General features: G+C 36.7%; 1 protein-coding gene across 4 annotated transcripts in view; it reads right to left on the bottom strand.

Annotated features, from left to right (window-relative positions):
* Positions 1–1,555: 1,555 nt before the first annotated feature.
* The window catches only part of TBC1D22A (TBC1 domain family member 22A), a 441,804-nt gene continuing 427,550 nt past the window's right edge, over positions 1,556–15,809 (bottom strand). For all 4 annotated transcript variants that reach the window (XM_024216533.2, XM_024216565.2, XM_024216541.2 and 1 more), the window contains one exon: positions 1,556–4,763. In XM_024216533.2, the coding sequence (XP_024072301.1) occupies positions 4,635–4,763 (129 nt within the window). In that variant the 3' untranslated portion in view covers positions 1,556–4,634. The remainder of the gene's footprint in view (positions 4,764–15,809) is intronic.

Here is a 15,809-nt window from a genome sequence, read left to right as displayed (position 1 = left end):
TTTGAGGTGGAACCACTTGATATGAAGGATGGGAAGGTGCTAGCAGGGCATTCTCAGTGAGGGGGTCTTTGGTTTTGGAATTCTCTCTGTCCACCCTTTACTCCCCGCCCACCAGAGCCTAGATTTGTTAACTTTTCAGACAAGCTGTAAAAGCCCATTTTTTATCTCTTTTTCTCAGGCTGTTGAGGAAGGAGTGGACCAATGTTTGGGACAGTCCTTTCCTATTATTTTATATTTAAACCTGTAGGACACACCCGGAGTATTGGATGGGCACCTGTCACTATATTTTATACATTCAAAATAAATAAAATGCATAAGTAAATAAACTAAACTGCTTTTGGTTAGATTTCCAAAAATATTTTCCTGGTCAAATCTCAGGACCTCTATTCCATCCCCAGCCTCCTTGAAATCTCATTCTCTCTTGGTTTTCCAGACCTTATCTTCACCTCCTGCTGTTCATCATCTCATTTGGAGGCTCCACTTTCTCACTCGCCATGGCATTGTTACTCAAGATCACTCACTGGGCTCTGTCTCTATCACTTTACATCCTCTCGTTCTTATCTCTCTCCACTTTTGACTTGTCTTCCTCTACCGAATCCTGCCTCTGACATTGTCTGGAGGTCTCATCATCAACTTAAACTAAGCAGGTGAGATTTTCAAAAGAGCTTACCTGATGTAGAAGCATAAGGTCACTGAACGTGAGACCTTTCCCTTGGTCACAATTCTTCCTGTGCTTCAAATATGGAACATAATGGTTGTCTGTAGCACTTCCCTCTCTCTTGCCCTTGCAGACCCAGTTTCTCTTCAAAGCATTTTTACGTGCCATCCTTTTTCTGTCTAGACAACCAAGACAATGACATTCTCCCATCACCTCCCATCTTGACTATTGTACCTGCACTGTGGCTACCTTAATACCCGTATCATCCTCCAAAGGTTCAAAACAGAATGCAGCTGCTAAGATCATCTTTCTAGCTCACTGTTCTTACTAAATCACCCCTCCCCCCACCCAATCAAACCTTCCACTGGTTCTTGCTATTTCACCACATGAAGTTTAAGCTCCTTGTCCTCACTTTCACAATGCCCTTCACAACTCTGAAACTCTCTACTGATTAGCTCTTGTTTTTTTATTGCATTTCCCTCCTCCACCACCTCTGCTCTGCCAACTATACCTGCCTCAGCTGCTTCTCATGGAAACATCCCCGTACCTCCCTTCATGTGGCTCATTATGCAGGGATATACTGTTGTATGTTGCTTGTCTTATTAGCTTGTAAAGTCTGCAAGGCAGGGAATCACAGAAATATAAATGAGAGTAGAACTTGGCCCATTAAGTTTAGTGGTTTGTGATACAGGATTGGGAGTGTATTACTACTATAAAAACGATACAATTCCGAATATCTCTGATTTAAAAAGTGCTTTCCATGCTACATAACATATTACTTTAGAAATATGTATTTATTGCATTATCTTTCATTAATTTTACAGTTTTTAAAAGCAGTGTCTATTGAAACTATGATCTCTCTGTCAAAAAATACAACTGAACTTTGTGTACTTATATTTTATTTTATAGTTCTGAAGTTAAATACAAATTCATGGATTTTTCATATGAAAATAAGCCAAATAACATTGTAACATGATTTGTTATAATGTATTAGAGATGTACATAAGAGTTCAAGCTGAGAATCTTATGTTCTCCCATGTATTATATTTACATAATTGATTAATTTGTTATTTACACTTCTATGTGAATACTGAAGCCATAAAGCTGTTTCTCTATATTGTACATTTTTATTACAAAAATTCTATAAGACATTGCATTTTAGACAACACAGCATTCAGTGTTTTCATATCAATTTTATTAAATTACAGATTGGACTCACTAATGATGTGTCAAGATGCCTCCTATATGTTTAAAATCTTTGACCCATAAGAAAATACAAATTATAAACCAATTTTAATATTCTGATTCTTGATTTTGAAAAATAGGTCTATGGATGTAAAAATGACAGAGAAAGTTATTTGCTCTCTCTAGGTAACAGTTTGATTGGAATAACACTGTGCCTGAGATGCATATTTATGAAAACATAAGGGTAATTACTTTTATAAAGTGAAATGTTTTTCTGTTAAGTTTTATGGTATTATAAATTTGGAGAGATTTTACATAAAAATATGTTGGCCTCCTATATACTCTAAAATATCCTCTCTATATAATCAGTACATTAGGAAACTCCCCAGCACCCTCATTAAACAATGTGCATAAGTACAATCTTTAAATTCGGACATGGGCACAACAACAAATGTAGCCTCTTTTGGGGGCATGCCAGCATTTCCTTTAAAGAAAGTGATATTTACCACTGGAATTTGGAAGACACAGCAGTCAACCTCAGTGTACCTTGTGAAGGAAACTTTAAAAATACATACCAAGCTTTATAAATGTTACATATTAGCATCTAACACAGCAAACAGCTTTGGGTCGACTTTTCACATTCTGTATAACTACCTAAATAATGTCTTGATAAAAAAAGTTAAGTATACAAATCTCACAAAACATTATATGCTTACTGCTGTGTGCCTTCTCTCTTCTGAATTAGTTACAATAATTTGAATCTCTATTAATGGATTATTTTTATTCATGTTTTATAGATATAACCACCACAAATGGTCACATAAAAGTTTCAGGCTTTGTGTATTCTGTTATTGGTAGATATTCGGTTAGGCACAATATGACATTCTTTGTCAACTTAAGGTTAATTCTAGACACACTGTGACTAGACCATTAAAGATAAACAAAAATGTTGGGACTACACTGATATTTAAGATGGGCACATAGACTATGTGCTTTAGGCACAAATACAGTAATCCAGGAAGCCTGATCCTGCTTCAATTGACTCCCGTTGACTTCAATGGAACAGAATCATGCCCTAGATGCCAAACATCAGTTTATGAATTGTTTAAGTTAGTTCCTTCCCCTCCATCAGCAATTTCATGCCATTTTAAAAGACAAATCCCATATAATAGCACAAACTGATTCCTTGATTCTCATTTACCTTGATTCTGCTATTAAATTAGTCAAAACACTGTCAAAAACCATGGCCCACAAGACAGGTAATTTAGCTAATGTCAACCCCCAAAAGAAAAAGAAACAAGCCAACTTAGTGGATAATATTTTGTAAGAGATTGCAAATAATTCATTATTATTAATATCTTAAGACAGAGTCCTCCTGAAGATTTTTTATTCCCCTAACTTAAAAATGCATTGCTACTTCTACACTTGTGCCATGAACACTCTGGAAGTGTGTTAAAGTAAAACAACTCTGAGCTCCTAATATATTGTGCCCCTTGCAGTTCTCAACTTCAGGCAGAACTCCTATTTTATGAGATTCCCTGAAAATAAATATTCCATTTACAGTATAGTAAATTAAGGGACTGTAAAAATTCATTCAGAACCCTGTGATTACATGAAGGAACATTAACTGTAGAAAGTTTGGGGGGATTTTTATTCTTCTAATGTTGAAAGGGGGGATTTGGGCTGCTTGTTAATAGAAGCAATCTTTGCTCTTCCCCTGCATCACAATGAGAGAACAAATCATAAAGCAAGTTATTCAACAAATAAGTGAAGGACACAAGTATTACTTTTTTTCCTTTTCTAATATGTTAGAAATGGATTATAAGGCAAAAACTGACATTTAAAACATTTTGCATTGTAAATTAAGCCACTGAATATAAAATCCTTCCAAGTGAACTTTCATGCTGACAAACATTCAGGTCTTTTAAAACTTTATAATTATGAATTTGTTTACCATGACAGAAAAAGCATATTTTTTAATTTATTCAGTGTGTTTTAGAAATACTCCAAAATATAAGGCTTATGGGAGAATTTCATCCAATGCTGACACGTATCCTTAAGCACCACTTAAATCCTTAACATGTGGTTACAGTGGTGCACAGGGCCTGAGAGAGCTCTCAGGACAACCTTAATGACTTCTAGAAAATGTGCAAATTGTGCCACCTGTTCAGATTCCATATGTTGTGTTATTATAGTAGAATTTTCATATTTTGGTTCTCTGTATCAACACAAAATACAATGTAAATGTTCTCTCAGGTTCAAAATAAAAAAAATAATAAAAACACTTGTAAGCCCTACTGTTCCAAATTCATCTTCATACCCATGATGTGTCCTTGTTTTCTACCAAGGGGAATCATTCCTATCACAGACAAATATAAGCAGGCAAAGGTATCATAGACTAGTATTGCTTAGATAGGAATAATTATACAAGCTCACAATCATTCCCATTACAGATTTTAAGGCTTATGGACACATGACAATCACTAGGCAGAGATGAATGTAAAATGCATTCCATATTCATACATAATTCCAATAATTATCAAAGTAAGAAAAATGAAATACTATGAAACTTAATTGAACTTATGTTGCTTTTATATGTTGAGCAAGAAGGTTCACTTCTATGTTAATATAATGTTCAGTATCCTGGTCTGTCCATCTCTTTGGTATTCCAGTCTCATTTTGTAAGTGCTCACAGAATTCTTTATTTAAATGCAATGATTAGTAATTATGTGAAAGTGCTAACCAGAATAATGAAAGCCATAATACTCCAGAACAAGCTGGTTCTTTATACTCATTTCTTGTAATGATTGGGGGCATCTGCGAATGCAAACTTCAGTCTGTAGGCTTCTGCTAGGAGAACACTGATATCTTCATTTCCCCAGTGCATTGTGGGCAAATTCTGTAAAAAAATCAGCAACTCCTGGGGAGAAACAACAAAAAAGAAACAGGAAGATGAATTGTCTTAAAATAGAATTGTAATATAGTGAGCTTGTTATTATTTATTTGTATATGTGTAGTGCCTTGAAACCCCAACCAATGCGGAGACCCCATTGTGTTAAGTACTATCCCTACACATTGTAAGAGATCATTCCTGAAAAGTTAATCTATTATTAATATTTGTACTGTGGTAATGCCTAGGCCTCCATTCATGCATCAAACATGCTAGGCAAACACATAATAACAAACACCCAGCAAACCTAAATAGACAAAGCAGCCAAAGAGTGAGGGGAAAGGAATACTTATCTACATTTTACAGATGGGGGACTGAAGTACTGGGATCTAATGCCCAAGGTCAGACTGAAAGTCACTGGCAGAAATAGAAACTAAACTCCAATCCCCAAAGTCCCAATCTGTTGCCTTTACAGGACTATCCTTCCTCCAATCTAGTTTTATCAAATTACAGTAAATTTGCTTAATATAAATAGCAATTTAATTTATTTCCCCAGTTATTTTATTCCCACTTTATGGTTCCACAGTTGCAAATTCCAACTGAATGCAGCATCATGTAAGTACTGAGAATTCTTTCCAATTTCCACTCACCTCTTGTCTTCCACCTTTAGCTCTCTTAAAATTCCAGACAAGTATTGTACATTCCATGGACCTTTCGATTTGAATCAAGGATCTAGTTACAGTTACTAACACTTCTTACCCAGGTCACTTCAACCATCAATATGCTAGCTCTGAACATTCTGGCATATCAATCCTATACTCATTTCTTAGAAGGTTATAAAATAAATACTTATTTTGTTATTTTTAACCCACTTTACTTCATGTTACCGTAACTTCTATATTTTCAGGGTGAAACACAGTGCACTACCATTATTATAACTTACTGACTATGCTGCACATTCAGTTTCAGAATTTAATTTAGTAACCCAGGTTCACTAAATGGATGGTGCAAAGAACTGCCCAGTACTGAGCCACCTGAAATGTTGCAGATTAAAATTCCATCCAGCTGGCCTTTACATAAAGTAAATCACACATAGCAAAATAAAATCTGGTAAAATCTGGCTTTTTGCATTTTTTAACTGCTCTCTCATTTATACACTGACAAAAACAATTCACTTCTGAAGTATCTGTAAGACTACTTAATAGTCACAACTCTGGAGATTTTTTGGAAGATTACATTAGTTCAGTTTACTTCAGCATTCATTATGAATTTTCTAACATAGATTAAAATAGGTTCCACTTCCAACAATACTTTGAAATAATAACTAAAACATATACAAATATTTTGCTAAAATATGGATTCCTACCACTATGGGAATTATGTATTACTGTGGCCACATGGCATCAGAAGACATTTCAAATGTGCTGTTGGCCAACTGAACAGCTGTGGTTGGAGTATGTGAAATCCATCATGGATAAGATTAAATCCCAATGGTTTATAAGGATTGGCAGTTGACGCCACTTTTTGGGGGATAAGGGGTCACTGGGAGAACTGGTTTTCTTCCTGTTCCATAATCCAGTGACCAGAAAGAGCATGGTTTCCCACACATCTATTTTGGTCAGCCAAAATACATCCTTGTTAACCTTCGCATGACCTTTCAGTATAGGACGTTGTACAATTGCCCTTGCTTACCTGGCCAGAGCCATGGCTAATCAGAATGTCTGGGCTGGAAAGGAATTTCGCCCAATAATATAGACTGATCAACTATTTAGGGGCTTTTCACCTTCCCTGGTACATTATGAAGAAGTTTCTGACAGGCAGTAGGTCACTTCTCCAATCGTAATCATTAATAATGTATCTACCCTTTTCTTCCCTTTAAAAAAATATAATTATGTGTTTATTTATGTATTTGCGGCAAACTTTCAGATTTGTCTCCTGTCAGTAGTTAGGACAATCCTGTACCACTTGAGTCACAACGAATCAGGACTGTGTAGTTAAGGGAACTGTTGTCCGTAGGACCATGGCTTCATTTGTCGCACTCAGTGGAAGGTGGATAGCAAATGAGGCAGAGGATTGCAGGAAGAAACAAGGTGGTCTTGTGGTTAAAGAAGCTGAATACTAGCCTGGAGAACTAGATTCTATCCCTCCCTGCACCAAACAGTTCACATCTGATGCTCATTAAGTTACTTAAACAAGCTTTTCATATGTGGTCACTAATAGTGACTCTCTCATTTTCTGGGCACCTAACTTAAGACCCTAGAGTGTGATTTGCAGAAGTGTTGAGCACTCACAGGTGCAAATGAAGCCAATGGGAGCTTTGAATAGATAAAAGTGCTATATGATACTATGTACAGTGAAAAATCACGTCTTAGGTGTCTCACATAGGGTACCCAAAATCAATGGATTATTTTTACCTTAATCCCTCTATGCCTCCGCTCCCCATCTGTAAAATGGGGATAACACTCACTTATCTCAAGTGTATGTTGGGTAATAAATTAACTAACATTTGTGAAGTATTCAGCTTCCATAGTGATGACTGCCATAGAAAGCACATGAGAAAATTAGCAAGTCTGCCTTCAGAGCACTGTTTGAATAGTGTGCAGTACATAAGGCAGTGCACAACAAGTTAAAAACAAAATATTGAAAAGCTGTTCATTCAGTGAGCACTGTCCATTCCGTGCCCTGTGGAAAACATAATATAGGATCATGTAATTAAAGATTGTATCATGATACATACACATAAGGGCACAGACAACCTTAATTCTGGCATTTCCTAACTTCTGAGTGCTTGACCTTGCAACCTTAATAATGCTCATTTAACATAGGGGTTTTTTTTGTATCATTTCCTAGGTTTTTAAAAAAGGAAACTGAAAAGACATTCCTTCACCTGGCAACATATTGATATCCACATGGGTCATTAGCAGGGTTCAAATTTTAGATTCACCACATGAACTTGTGCCTCTTGAGCGAATGGAGTAACTGATAGTAGTAGTAGGTTGTAATCTTCTTTGTGGACCAGAACTAGAGGGGGATGGGACACTTTGCCAATAGGTTTCATAGCTATTTGGTAATAGAGGAATGGTGAGATTCAGGGAACTTTGATTCCATTCCAGGCTCTGGAGGACAGCATGCTTTAGTGCACCGGTGGCCAAATTTTTTACCTCATGCCCCCCCTTACCCTGTCCACCCCTTCCCAAGTCGGGGCTGGGAGCTGGGCCGCAGTTCCGCGGTAGGGGGGAGGGGAAATACACGAACAGGGGTAAGAGGGCTGAGACTCGGGCCACAGCCGGGAGCGGGAGCAGAGCTGGGTGGTGCTCTCTCCCTGCCCCCTATGGGGGCTGGCCCAGGCCCCAGCTGCAGCCCCCCAAACGTTTCTCCATGCCCTTGCAGAGGGGCAGGCCACACAGATTGGGGACCTCTGCTTAAGTGGGTACAAACTCTTCCACTTGTTCCTGCTAAGCATGACCCTTTCTGCACCATCCCCTCCAACTTGTCTCTGTCCTGTCTCTTCCCTAGCCTTGGCTCTTTGTTCCAATCCTAGTCTTTTTACCCAGCCAGACCCAGTCTCCATGCCCAGCTAGTCCCAGTTTCCAACTCACTCCCCCAAGCTTCTAATCCCAGTATACTCTCCCTGATCCCACCTCAGGTCCCGCTCTTGTCCCCTCTGCATTTCAATCAGGAAGCTTCCTCCCTCCCCCAGGCTGCATGAGCCCATTAGTGGGGGTCATGGAGAGTCTGAGAGACAGGCTCCCTGATCTCAGTTCAGGTGCCCAGACCTAGACCTAACATGGCTTGCAGCTGTTTTGGCTTCATCTGCTTCCTGGTAGCTTAAGGTATCGCTTGCTTTAAGGAATCTTGTTTCGTAAAATGGAAAAAGGAGGTTGTAAAACAGGCAGTGTTATAAATCTGACAAAGCATAACCATAGCTGATAATTAGCAGTACAACAGAAAAAGCATCAGAATATCTTTTAAAATGTGCTTTCTCAAGTGCAGTCATGTAATTGTTGGACAGCTGTCAAAGTACTACCAAAATCTTTGTCATTTCATTTCATTCTGCTTGTCAGCTGTGTTGCTAACTGTAATTAATAGATTAGCACTATAGAGTAGGAATCTTTTTTAAACAGAGAAAACTACATAGTTCACAAAAAAATTGAGATGTGTAATCTGAATAGGGTGACCAGACAGCTAGTTTGAAAAATCCGGACAGGGGGTGGGGGGTAATAGGAGCCTATAGAAGAAAAAGACCCAAAAATCAGGACTGTCCCTTTAAAATCGGGACATCTGGTCACCCTAAATCTGAACAAATTTATTTTGAAAAATTCACTAGTCACAGTCACAAAATTAAATTAGGGTCATATGTAATTCTGATAAATTAGCCGTTTTAACCTTGTCATCAAAAATCTCGATTTGCTGGACCACATCCTCCTACGGTATAAACTGACATAATTAATGTATGCCATCTAAGGATATGGCCTTCTGTTTTTGCTTTTTTATTGAAGATTATACAGAAAGTTTTTAGAAACGTTCACTCAATTGTCAAGTGATGTGTTATTACATGAGACCAAACTTTATATTTAACCAATTTCCTATCTTATTCAAAATATATTATTATTGTCAGAGCCTACTTTACCCTATTTGGTGGTCATATGAAACTATTATTCATCCCTTACCCACAAACCTAAGACTTCTATCCATAGTGTTCACACCATTAAGTTGTGGACTCAGCCGGTGGATTCTACTAAAGTTTAGAGAGATGATTCTTTGAAACACTCTCAAACTTAATTGACTGACCTTATACAAAAAGGAAATTCATAGATTCTAGGACTGGAAGGGACCTCGAGAGGTCATCGAGTCCAGTCCCCTGCCCTCATGGCAGGACCAAATACTGTCTAGACCATCCCTGATAGACATTTATCTAACCTACTCTTAAATATCTCCAGAGATGGAGATTCCACAACCTCCCTAGGCAGTTTATTCCAGTGTTTAACCACCCTGACAGTTAGGAACTTTTTCCTAATGTCCAACCTAAACCTCTCTTGCTGCAGTTTAAGCGGATCTCTGGGGCTACTAGAAGAGAAAAAGTACAGCTCAGATGCCTGTGCTGGGGTCTGACACACAACTGACAAAATCTGAAAGTATTATTTCAAGGGGGAGCTCATGTCCAAATAAGCTTGGAGCCCACTAGCTCCCAAACCATTGTAGGATTGTGCTTCTTTTGGTGAACGTTAACACTTGTGTAGTGCTTTATAAAACATTAACTAACTAACTGTCACAACAAACACTTAACTACTTCATAGGGGTCTGCTACCATATTCAACAGATAAAGAAAATAACGCAAATATGTTATATTACTTGACTAAGACCACACTGGAAGTCAGTTTCAGAGCCAAAATTAGCAGGAGGAATCTTTTTCTCAGTCATGTACTTAGTTCACTATGCCACGCTGCTTCTGAGCTGCCACCCTTCTAGCTAGACAGCTAGATTTGTTGCCGTGCAAGGAGTCACCTACACTGATATGGGAAAGTCTCCCTAAAAACTGAGTGAACTGTTTCATGGGCCCCAGGGAGCAACCCATTATAGCTGGAGTGGGCACTGTGAATAAATATGAATCCTGTAGGAAAAGCCATCTTGACAAACTTTCTTCCTTAATGATCAGTTCCATTTGCAATGCTATCTGTACACGGACGAGAAAGGTCATTTTTTAAAAATGAAAGTGGAGATTAGCTTTAACATTTAGAAGTTCCCAAAATCAGGGGCAGGAGAAATCCTGTGTATGTCAGCAGCCCTAAATGTGGGCTCTTGTTATTGTTATATATTACTTAGTTTCACTTAATTTTCATAAAAAGACAGTGTTTTTAAAAGGATATATTAATACAGAGAAATAGCTTTCATTTTTATGAAATTTACAAACATGCTGGAAAAATAATTTTAGAATATAATGCTTTTCAAACACATTTAAAAATTAGAGCCTCCTTAAAATATGCATTCATAATCTTCAAGTGATAAGAAATGTTACAAATTTCAGAGAGAAAACACTTATTGCAAATACACGGCATCAAGGTGTAATACACTCTCTTTTAAATAGCTGTGACAATTATACTGTGTTTTCAATATCATAAAATGGTGACAAACTAACTTTCTTTTTTTTACCCCTTGAAATCATCTTGATGAATATTTTTATAAATACTTACTGACTGCACAATGATTAAAAGGAATAAAACTATTACAACTATAACATTCCATAATATTTACTATATGGTATATTTACCTTTTTCAAAGCACTGTAGATATTAGCTTACTGTAGATATATTAACTTACTGGTTGTCTCAACACACCTATCAGATACATTGACAAACCATATTGTGGTTTTTTTTAACATATATGGAAACAACCAGTGACTTGTCTTCCAAGACCACAGAATGTGTCTGTTGGAAAGCTGGATTCAGAACCCAGGAGTTCCTGGAGAACACAATCCACCAGACCACATGAAATAGGCCATATTAAAAACTACATCATGAAAGTTCATCTTTCATTTAAACACTATACTAAATTTAACACAGTGCTTAAATAAGATAGATGGTGCCTCTTAAAAAACAACACTGCTTAAATGCTTCTATGATTACTTCCAAACTCAATTCATGATTTTCATCAGGGCTGAATATGTAAATTCATGGCACAGTAACATGTTGAGGGTCCAATCCTGTTCTCATTGAAATAAAAGGGAATTTTGCCATTGACATAGATGGGAAAAGGATCAGGCCCCCTAACTGTTCAAGAAAGTAAGATTGGTCCTGATTGGGGAATATGCATTATAAATCCAAGTGAGGTAATTGGCAATCACCAAGACACATCGCTTTAGTAATTTACTTAAGATGAGGTTGATCTTACTCAGATATTTTGCTTAACAGAGCTTCAAAACAGATCTGGATAAAAATAAACCTCACTACTTGTTAAAAATAAAAAGCATAACCTGAAAAATACCTTCAAGAAAATGACATTTTCTTTTAATGCCAAACATGCCAGAGGAGTGTTCATTGTAGCCTGAATGTGAAACAGCCTAAGAGAAGTATGTTCCTATGCCTTTCAATCAGAGGAGATACACAGCATCTGCTAATCAATATTTAACAAAGTACATGACAAGGCTATTTAAAAGCTACTCATTTTAGCAGTTTATAATTACAACAGAGCAAAGATGAGGCATTAGTAGTGACTGAGATAAACTAGATTAATTTATTTATGATTATTGTTCTGATTTTTCTCACAGATAAAGATAAAGCAAGAACCATTAAAGTCTATGTGCAAGTAAGGCAGCCAGACTAATTAGTGTACTTCACTTTTCCCATCCACATTCAGAGTTGTAATTTGTCCCACTCTCCTTGTTTATTTTATTTACGTTATTTGTTTTAATGAAAAACTCTTTGCTGATAAATATATATATATTGAAGAATATATTTTAGAATGAGGAAGCTATGCTGAGTTTGAAAACCAGTTTGTAAAACATGCTTCCACCAGTCATTTTTCTGGTCCATTTAATTTTTTCTGTAAAGGCATCTGGCTGGGGAATTTGTCAATTAGCCTATAGTTCTATTTAAATTATTCACCAAAGACAAAGGCTCAAAACTGTATCCAACATTCTAACGTTAGAAATTGTAGAGAATCACTACAAATCAACTTAAAGGTCAGAAGGTGTTTGTACTTACAAAAATGGTTGCATGTTTTGATAGACTACACAGATGAAATTAGCTTTTATTTCTTATGATACTGAATTTGCACCGTTCAATTTTACAACAAGAAATATCTCTACTTGGTGTGTGTGTGTGTGTGTGTGTGTGTGTGTGTGTGTGTGTGTGTGTGTGTGTGTGTGTGTGTGAGAGAGAGAGAGAGAGCGAGAGCGAGAGAAAGTGAGAGTGAGTGTGAGAGAGAATATGTAAAAAAGGGAAGATACAGTATCATCCGACATTAAATTATAACCAAAGAGATTTGATACTGTCTGCTGTTAGAGTGTATGCATCTGCAGGATGAATTATAATGTGTTCATGGTAGCAAGACTCTGGTGAAATGACCTTAGGTGAGCAAACTTTCTCAAATAGGTCAGAAATTGGAGAAGCGTAAAAACTTGTTCTTACAACTTCAATTTCCTGGTTAATATTTACAGAATAATGAGAGGCTATATGCCTTTTATATTAGTAGAACTTTAACTGTACAAATCCTTTTAATTTAAGCCTTTTCATAAGTAGGCAAATAAGGTAGGTTTTCTCTTTATTAATCTTCTCATTTATTTTGCTTATCTTCATTCTTCTTTCTTTCTTTGTTTAGTCTCCTGCTGTTTTGCTTACTTTATTTCCTCCATAAATCTTTCAGCAGGTGTTGGAAAATGCTACAGTAGGTCTGGACAGATGGGTTTTAATATGCTATGAACCCACTTGATATTGTACAATACTGAGGCACTCACTGCTATAGTAACAGGTTTATCAGCATTTCTACTAGAAATTAGGGCTTTCAAGCAACTAAAAAAATGAATTGCGATTAATCACGCGATTAAATAAATTAATCACATGATTAAAAAAATGAATTGCGATTAATCGCACTGTTAAACAACATTTTTGGATGTTTTCTACATTTTAAAATATATTGATTTCAATTACAACAAAGAATACAAAGTGTACAGTGTTCACTTTATATTTATTTTTGATTACAAATATTTTCACGGTAAAAAACAAAAGAAATAGTATATTTCAATTCACATAATACAAGTACTGTAGTGCAATCTCTTTAGAATGAAAGCTGAACTTACACATGTAGAATTATGTACAAAAAATAACTGCATTCAAAAATAAAACAATGTAAAACTTTAGAGCCTAAAAGTCCACTCAGTCCTACTTCAGCCAATCGCTCAGAAAAACAAGTTTGGTTACAATGTGCAGGAGATAATACCGCCTACGTTTTGTTTACAATGTCACCTGAAAGTGAGAACAGGCGTTCACAAGGCACTGTTGTAGCCGGCATCGCAAGATATTTACGTGCCAGATGCGCTAAAGATTCATATGTCCCTTCATGCTTCAACCAAAGCAGAGTGGACCGACGCATGTTCATTTTCATCATCTGAGTCGGAAGCCACCAGCAGAAGGTTGCTTTTCTTTTTTGGTGCTTTGGGTTCTGTAGTTTCGGCATTGGAGTGTTGCTCTTTTAAAACATCTGAAAGCATTCTCCACATCTCGTCCCTCTCAGATTTTGGAAGGCACTTCAGATTCTTAAACCTTGGGTCGAGTGCTGTAGCTATCTTTAGAAATCTCACATTGGTACCTTCTTTGCGTTTTGTCAAATCTGCTGTGAAAGTGTTCTTAAAACGAACATGTGCTGGGTCATCATCCGAGATGGCTATAACATGAAATATATGGCAGAATCCAGGTAAAACAGAACAGGAGACATACAATTCTCCCCCAAGAAGTTCAGTCACAAATTTAATTAAGGCATTATTTTTTTAACAGGCATCATCAGCATGGAAGCATGTCCTCTGGAATGGTGGCAGAAGCATGAAAGGGCATATGAATGTTTAGCATATCTGGCACGTAAACACCTTGCAATGCCAGCTACAAAAGTGCCATGTGAATACCTGTTCTCACTTTCAGGTGACATTGTAAATAAGAAGCAGTCAGCAGTATCTCCCATAAAAGTAAACAAACTTGTTTGTCTTAGCAATTGGCTGAACAAGAAGTAGGACTGAGTGGACTTGTGGGCTCTACAGTTTAACATTGTTTTGTTTTTGACTGCAGTTATGTAGCAAAAAAAATCTACCTTTGTAAGTTACACTTTCACGATAAAGAGATCACACTATAGTACTTGCATAAGGTGAATTGAAAAATACAATTTATCATTTTTACAGTACAAATATTTGTAATACAATAATAATATAAAGTGAGCACTGTACATTTTGTATTCTGTGTTGTAATATAAATCAAAATATTTGAAAATGCAGAAAAACATCCAAAAATACGTAATAAATTTCAATTGGTTTAACAGTGCGATTAATCGCAATTAATTTTTTTAATTGCAGTTAATTTTTTTGAGTTAATCACACAAGTTAACTGTGATTAATTGACAGCCCTACTAGAAATCCTTCTTTTCTAAGGGTTAATAATGCATTCATAGAAATTTGCTCCAAGCTGAAACTTTGTAGGTGTCTTGGCCTGTGGCTTTGGAGAAGAAAGAAAGAGAAAAAGAAAGAAAGAAAGAAAATAATATATATATATATATATACACACATATACACACACACACACACTATATATATATATATGTATATACACATGCACATACACACACACACACACACACACACACACACTTTTAAAAATCTCCTCTCAATTCCATAAGGAAAACTCACAATTTACCGCTGTATAATACCTTCAAGTAAGCTATAATGATAGCATTGAACATCATGTTATGAGTTGATCTAGGTAGCACAGTGACCTAGAGTCTGATGCCATAAGATGCTGAAAATGTCCGTAGGAGTGCCAAGTGCCCTCAACTCCCTAAGATGTCAGTGGGAGTTCAGGGTACTCAGTACCTTGTAGGATCAGGCCCTCAGTACTCCCTCAAAAGGACTGGTTATTATTGTTGCTCAGGTTACAAATGAAAATGAGTATGGAAGTCTCCTCTCTCCATCTGAGCACATCACAAAGCCACCACAGAGTCTGGTACAATTAATAGAGTCTAGCCATGTAGGTTTTTTTTTTAAACTTCACATTTATGGTTAAACGGATCCAGTTTTTATTAGGACAGTGTAACATTTTCTCCTCATACATCTGCTTCCACAGATCCCCACTCTTTAGGGCCTCAAGTTATGATGCACAGCCTCAACACTTTTTGAAAGGATAGCTGTTAATGGAATAGTGGCTCAACGCAGCCAATAGGGAGCAACAACATAAGACATAAGAAAAGATTTGGTCCTCTCCTTAGTATGAGGTTGGACCTGATACATCTGACTAATACAGTTTTACATTTTAAAAATGCAAGATTTTTTATCAGCTTGGTGTTTTTCATTTTTAATAATATTTAGCATTTATATAACGCTTT

Source organism: Terrapene carolina, unplaced genomic scaffold (assembly GCF_002925995.2).
Source record: "Terrapene carolina triunguis isolate 2854851 unplaced genomic scaffold, T_m_triunguis-2.0 Scaffold68, whole genome shotgun sequence".
NCBI classification, from domain to species: domain Eukaryota; kingdom Metazoa; phylum Chordata; order Testudines; family Emydidae; genus Terrapene; species Terrapene triunguis.
This window is presented reverse-complemented; position numbering and strand designations above follow the sequence as displayed.